Below are 7,661 nucleotides of genomic sequence, written 5' to 3' on the forward strand. Positions count from 1 at the left end.
GTGTGTTCATCTATGACTGTCAGATGGACTCTTAAAAGAAACATTTATGCTGATGTACCTTATCTACCCCAAGGCTGTTTGGATAGCTTATTAGTGCCAAGTTCTTTGATTTAAAAGCTGCACTGTTCCCGGACTTGTTTGTTTGGTATGTTTGTTTGTTTGGTATCAATCTGCCCTGAGCTTTGTTCTAAAAGGAACAAAATCAGCTTCACTGATGTTAATGTTCGATATGAAGACGAAATGTACCTCAGTCGTTCCTGTTCCTGTTGCAAATGTTCCAAAAAGCAGTTATGCTTTCATGAATGTACTACGCGTGGCTTATCATTTCCAAAGTAAGTCAGTTTGCATCACTAAAGTTGAGCATAAACGCTGACCATCGCTGACCACCTTCACCCAGTCTTCATGCAAGCTACAATCGCAGCAAGCCGAAGCCCAGCAGATGGAGACCGCAACGTGCCAAGTTCACACGGGCAATCCAAACAGATGGACACATGAAGTGTAGCACCTGCTTTTGGCAACGCACCTCAACACGTACAGCTTGAGTTAGAGTGGAAAAAAGTCACAGGGGATTTCAATCTTACAGGGTTGAGAGGTTTTGATTAGCCAATAGAAGTCGAATTTTGATCATCAGAGAGACATGTGCCAGCTACAGGGTCTGTATGAGTTCACTTTGAAATGGTTTACATTCATAAAAAAAGATAAGCTTTTTTTTTTATCTTTGTGGAGCACTTTTTATGATCCTGTTGCATAAATTTAGCATATCTGTTGTTTGGGTTTGATAAGACTGTAATAATCAGCAATCAGCAATAATTATCTCCAGGTGCTGACATTTGTAGCTTTCAGCAATTTGCGCTTTTGTTTTTCTCGCTCAAAGATTGTAACAGCCTCCCCTGGAACACCACCCGCTGAAGAAAATGAGTATTTGCATTAGCATTTTACAGAAACTGTGTTTCTAATCATGTTTCTGTTGGATCTATTTATTATTTAGAGGATGCTTAGTGAAAAACATCATGAAGAAAATGTATGTCAGCAGAGATTAATCAAGATTCACAAAGATTGCTCTAATTGTTGCAGGGGTTTTTTTGTTTGTTTTTTTTAATCTACTTGATGATTTTGATATTTCTCTCGGTCTTTAATCAAGAGCAGAAGGCTGTAGGAGGTGGTTGGCATTGACAATATTCATAATCTGGACAAGAATCCATGCAATAACTGGATGAAGCTTCGCATCTGTTGGCCGAGAGGATCTGAAAGCACTCCAGACACTCCCTTGAAGTTTCAGCGCAGCGTTGATGAAGTGCTTTTGAAGGTCATGAAAAATGTTCTTACAAAATATCACCATATTTCAGAGACTATAAATAAACAAAAGGTTTAAGAACAGTCAAAGGAAATGAAGTTAAGTAAATATTTTCTGCACCTATGAAACAGGAAAAATCCAGCAAAGACCTGACGCAGCACCTGAGATGAGCGTTTGGCCTTTTTAGTTGATTTGTCTACTGGTCACTGAAGATTTATCAGAAATGGTCTCACTGGTAGCTGGCTGTGAAGAAGCCATTCTTAAGGAAGGGAAACAGAAAAAAGGCTGAGGTATGCCAAACTGCTCCAGAACTGGGTTGAAAAATAAGTGGAAAATTTGACATTTTGGGGTTACACTGTTGTCCCTATGTAAGGGGAGGTTCAAATGTTGTACCAAACATTGACTTTCAATCTTGTTACTGCTTTTTTCTCATACACTGTAATTCCATTCCTGTTTACACATCTGTTAATAGATTGTTGCAGCTATTTTACATTTTTCCTACTAAAAAATTAAAACGTTTTGAGTGGCTCAAGGCTTTTGCACAGTTCTAAAAGTCTATAACCTGCCCAGTGCACGCATTCTGTTTAATAATGTACCAGACTGTTGATTGTTGATCTCTAATTTGCTTGGACCTTACTATTGACCTCCTCGAATAAGAGCAATTTCAGTATTTGGAAGCAATTTCAGAACTTTTATCAAGCTATCATGAAACAATGGGAGAACAGATCTGACCGTTAAACTGATTGGCAATCAAGTGTCCAATGACTTTAGAGCATCTAAAAATGTGGGACTGTGTATAAAAATGGCTGTAATTGCTAAACAGTTGGTGCAATACTTGTTAAACCCCTCGAATTGAAGCTGAAAATCTGTATTTTAATTGCATATTGATTGTTTGATTTAAAATTCACTGTTTTGATGTACAGAAGCAAAGATGCAAAAAAAAAAAAAATAAAATGTGTGATTGTCCAGAAATGTATGAACCTAACTGTGGTCACTTTCTAGTCAAAACATGATAGGAGTTATTATTCTTGCTTGGGCTGTGTTAGGTCTGGATCCCGGATGAGCCCCCAAATGTGTTACATCCTCTAAATTAAAAACTCATGGAAACCAAGTTTAACAACACAAAATAATGACTCAAAAAGCAACAAACACAACATAAAATAAAGCAAAAAACCCACCATCAACCAAGCATCCAGTGGGCTGCTGGATTAAAGCCCCAAAACTAATTAACAAGTGACAAACTTGAAAACTGAGGCCTATAAGTTAAGAGTTGATCATAAAAAAGTGAAAGAAAAAATTCTAGAATTAAGTATGCTGATAAATGGTGGAGGAGAAACAGCTTGTTCCAACATGTACATGAGCCTCAGCACCTAATCAGGACAATTAGGACAACCAAAACAAATAATTAATTACCAGAGGGAGAATTTACTGAAACATGGGGGTGTACGTAACAGTAAAAGATCTAAACATCTGTTTTTGAAGCTTATCATAAAACCTGGAAACAATGACTATGTCCAAAGGTCAGAAATTGTGGCTGCTGAAGTCTCTGCCATTCCAACAGCCAACAAATGTAACTCCTCCATCCTTTTTTTTTTTTTAAAGGTTTTTACCCTTATTTTATATGAGGTTTTAACTGTTGCAATGTATTTGCTGCAAAGATGAGTCTTTATTTAACACTATTTAACCTACAGCAAGAAAGAAAGTTATTTACTAAAGTATTGAGTACTGCCTTCCTTACACCCATCTTCAGCACCCAGTGATCTTGCAGCGGTAACAAAGGAGTGTTTAGGTGTTGCACAGAGATGTGGATTGTAGGGATATAGGAATTTTATGAGGGACATTATTCAATTCCTTGTAAATGGTCTCAGATTCCACAAATTATGTACAAGATGTAATGAAGCACAATTCAATTAGGAGTGTTTACTAATACAACCCCGTGTTTAACCCTGATCTTTGCCTATCACAGTTAAATATATTACACTCCAGCCTGGACTGTAAATTACCACAGAGACATGTGGGTGAAACACCAAGGGTAAATCACTGGCGAACATATTTCTGAATGTAAACACCATATGGAGTTATAACCTCTGCTCGCACAGAGGTCATGTTGGTATCGCTTTATCTACTTCGACTTGGAGCAGCCAAAATGTCTGCTGATACACATGCAATTTGAAACAATTACTCTTAAAACCACTGATTAGCTCCTCCATATGTGAGCCCACAGCTAATCTGCCCAAACGCAAACTTCCTGCCAAACAAACAAATGCTTAATAATGAAGCAGGTCTTTGCCAGGAGGCCATCACTGACGCTGGCTGCACTGATGTTCTTATTCGTTTTTCTGAAAGCTGGGTCTCATTCACACTCATTAGTTCACCCAATCATATCTAAACATTGTTCATTAGCCAGAACAGCTGAGCTCAGTTCCATTCAGTTTTTCCGGCCTAATTGAAATGTACAGCTCTGGCTTTTTGGGAGAGCATCATTAGCACAACACGTCATGCTAATGCATTTTAAAGACGTCCAGCTTAAGGGCTGATTAATATTCCCCAGAAAGAACTGCAAATCTCTCCTGTAAGAGCCACTTCAGAACACCAGCTGCCGTGGTGTTTACTCAAATATTTTCTATAGGCTTTCAGAGTATCGCTCGAGGAAAATGGAATCATCAAACAGCATGTTGGAGAGGTGGTTAACCTGAGTGAGAGTGGATGCGGGTGAGAGCTTAAAACATTTGGGGACATCAAAGCAAGACATAAAATCCCCCCTACTGTTACTTTTTTTGTAGTAGTAGCTCCAACCTTTACTTATGTTTTAAAGTGTCACCACATAAATTTTACCACTAAAGCTCAGCTTGCCCATCCTGGGGAGAGCTTCTCTGCCTGTGTAAATAGCTGTGTAATGCCTCTTTTTCTGTAGCTTTTCAAGGTCTGAAAAAAAGGGAACCTTGCTGTTACAGTCATCACTATTTTCTTGGCTTGGCTTTGAAACTCTGCGTTTTTACCAGTTAAGCTGCATATGTTGGATCGCTTTTTTGACCATCCTTTCTAAAAATCTATCTCTGATGAACCTCCAGGCCCCCACCCACCCACACATTGTTGTTTTTGTTTTTTGTTTTTTTAAAAAAAGGCTTGTATGCAAACCACAAATGAAGTGAAGACACAAAATGGCAGGGGCGGAAACGCATAAAACTCCCAACATCAAATTGGCATGTTTAGTAGTGCAATTGGATTAGAATATGATGTGGATTAGGAGAAACAGTGGGCTTTTTTCACAGACTGGAGCCATCTTTGTATCCCACAGCAGAGAAGGCCCTGGTTAAAAGGTTACACTTGTAAATGTATAAATAATAAAATGAATACAGGTGAAATCCATTTAGATGCTTTGGTTTCAGGATCCTGTTATTGTACATACAAGCTCAGGGTCAATGATTAGTTGGAAACTTGAATAGAGCAGAGCCACCTTTAAGCACACTAACACCTGTGCTTTTCCAGTTAGTCAGAGCGTGTGCCGTAAAGTGGGCTCACCTCACCCCCGTGCGCAATTGTTTCCTCTGACAGCTGTGAACTGAGCTTACAATATCGATACACCCACGAGTGGACTTTAATGAAGCATGCAAACAAACCCCTATTTATCCCTGCAACATTAAAGCGCACAAGAAGCATTGTTCAAGAGTCGGATTTCGTGGCTCCCTTCTCCACGGTGGCCAATCAGATTCCTCTTCCTCCCAGCAGCACAACAGCATCTGACATCACGCCAATTCACAAATCCTGCAAAGCGCCGTTTACCTCTCGGTGCCACGCTGTTTAATCACAAAATGCTGCTCTTATTAGTCTCTTAGTACACTGTGAACGAACCGAGGTTGCCGAATGTGATTACATTTCAATCACTTCTCCTCTAGCATTTCAGAATTTCTGCAGCTCCCTGTGGAGTCAAACTTTCCCACAGTAATAATAATAACAACAAGACGAAAAATGGGTTAAACAGCAATAAACAGTAAAACTTTCTTTTATTTTCACAGACATTATAACACACCACCTCACAACAGCATGTAAAGCCAAAGACAAAGGGAGAGGCTCAAATTCCTCTTGGGCACTAAACAGCACATTATGTACAACGGGCATTAGAATCAGCCTCACAATTACTCGTTTAGTTGTAAAAGACAGCGCGGAATAAATAGGCTATTTTACACCAATGTTTAATATAAACAAATACCTGTCGTACAAATTGCACTTGCCGATGGCTGTGAGGTAAAATACTTCGTGAGCTCTACATGACTGCGATACAGTCACTCCGACAAATGCCTTGATCTTATCCAGTGCCTTTAAATAACAGTTCATTGTAGTGCGCCTGAGCGGTGATGAGCGAATTTTTACGCAGGAACCTGGAGCGAGGATCGGACTCTCACTTCCCCATTATAACGCATAAATGCAGAAATCAACTGTTTATCGAACAAAATCAGAACTGAAAAGTTGATATTTATATCAGGCATCAATCACAGGAGTGCGACTCCGCTCTTTGGCTGATGCACAGATTTACTGGATTTCAAATTCGGCACCTGACAGGTTTTTAATCACAGAAGCTTTACAGCCACTTCATTTTAGGGTTGATGAGCTATAATTTTGGCAAATTTCATTTTCTCTTTTACACTAAACTCTCTCTCTGAGCCAAAGGAGATAATGGGAAAATATTTATCCTGATGCTTTAAAATGGCTTTCAAACACGTTTCTAGCATTTTCGCCTGTTGTTTGAACTCAAATGATCCTGTTTGTTGTTGCAAAGGTCCCCGTTGAAATGATTAAATATGGCTCTTACGCACTCCGTCTCCAAAAAGAAACTCGCCTATTTTGTCATTATCCCCCCCCCTCCCCTATCACAGCTGTGATTCGGAGTGAGACAACTTTCCGGTCCCCAGGCTACTATCACTGTTGTCCAAGCCGGCGCAGTCTGACCACATCCCCAACGTTCCGGGCTCCAGAGAGGAGACGAACCCGCCGGAGCATCGGGACAGGTCGCAGGAGCTAATGTGTAGCCTGCGGTCGGCTTGCCTCGGGCAGCACAGCAGCCTCTTAAAAGCCTTCCTGAAATCTGGGCTTCGGCAGTAAATTATGGGGTTAAACGCAGAGTTCACGTACCCCAGCCAGTTCAGAAACACGAAAAGGTCCTTGTCCACCACCTCTGCGCAAAAAACCCTCACGACGTTCACTATGAAAAAGGGCAGCCAGCACAGAGTGAACGTTCCCATGATGATGCCAAGCGTTTTGAGCGCTTTCTGCTCCCTGAGTGCCAGGATCTTAGACGGCCTCTTCTTGCACTTGGAGGTCAGTCCGGTTAAGGTGTTGTGAAACCTGCCCTCGCACTTGTCGATCTTCCTCAGCTGCTTTTTCGCCTCTCTGTACACGCGGGCGTAAACAAATATCATGACCAGGAGAGGAATGTAAAAAGATATGATGGATGAGGAGATGGCGTATGCTCTGTTTGTGACAAAGTCGCAACATTCGGGGTCCTCGTAACAGTCTGTGTCCACGCTGTCCCGAGACCAGTGCATCAGGATGGGCAAGAAGGAGACCAGCGCAGAGATCGCCCACACCACACACACCACCGCTTTGGCCCGGGCTTTGGTTAACAAGCTTTGGTAGCGGAAAGGTGATGTGATAGCCACATACCTGTCTATGGCGATAACGCACAGGGTCTCGATGCTGGCGGTGACGCAGAGAACGTCCACCGAGATCCAGAACTCACAGAAAAAGGTGCCATACAGCCACGAACCGCGCACCGCGAGCGCCGCGCCAAATGGCACAACCAGGAGCCCCATGATGAGGTCCGCGCTCGCCAGCGACACGATGAACACGTTGGTGAGAGTCTGCAGCCTCTGCGTCCTGGCGATGGCCACCATGACCAGGATATTTCCGAACACGATGGACAGGACGATCAAAGCCATAACCACGCTCATGCCCGCCATCCACTGCTCGGACGCGGCTGCAGCGGAGCCCGGTGAGTCGGACGTCTCGCTCCCTGTGCCATTCTGGAAGTTCACTGGCGAGGACGCGCCACCACCGTCCCCCATGACGGGCTGCTGGGCTGTGAGTGGAACCAGGTCGAGATCATCAAGGCAGCACTAACAACGCCTTCACAGTCTATAGCTCTACTCCCACTGCGCGCCAACTCCATCTGGAGCGCCTCTCAAGTCCTCAGCCTGCGTTGGCTGCTGTAGCGGCCGGGACAGCAAAGCGCGCGGTGACATCATTGCTCCTCACGACCAATCAGGCAGCTCAGCGGGCAAACGATCCCAGCGGTGAAGTTGTGGAAGCAAACAAACACCTGAACCTTAAAATTTCAGTCAGTCTCTTTTTGGTGTCTTCACCAGTTAAC

The 7,661-nt window shown here is 42.6% G+C and overlaps 1 protein-coding gene across 1 annotated transcript; it reads right to left on the reverse strand.

Moving 5' to 3' along the window:
* Nucleotides 1-5,281: 5,281 nt before the first annotated feature.
* Nucleotides 5,282-7,438, reverse strand: adrb1 (adrenoceptor beta 1). The gene has a single exon (XM_080873024.1). The coding sequence runs from the start codon at nucleotides 7,354-7,356 to the stop codon at nucleotides 6,163-6,165; it is 1,194 nt and encodes a 397-aa protein (XP_080729150.1). The 5' UTR covers nucleotides 7,357-7,438; the 3' UTR covers nucleotides 5,282-6,162.
* Between the last annotated feature and the right edge of the window lie 223 nt (nucleotides 7,439-7,661).

This window comes from Rhamphochromis sp. 'chilingali', assembly GCF_963969265.1.
Source record: "Rhamphochromis sp. 'chilingali' genome assembly, chromosome: 22".
Lineage (NCBI taxonomy): Eukaryota > Metazoa > Chordata > Actinopteri > Cichliformes > Cichlidae > Rhamphochromis > Rhamphochromis sp. 'chilingali'.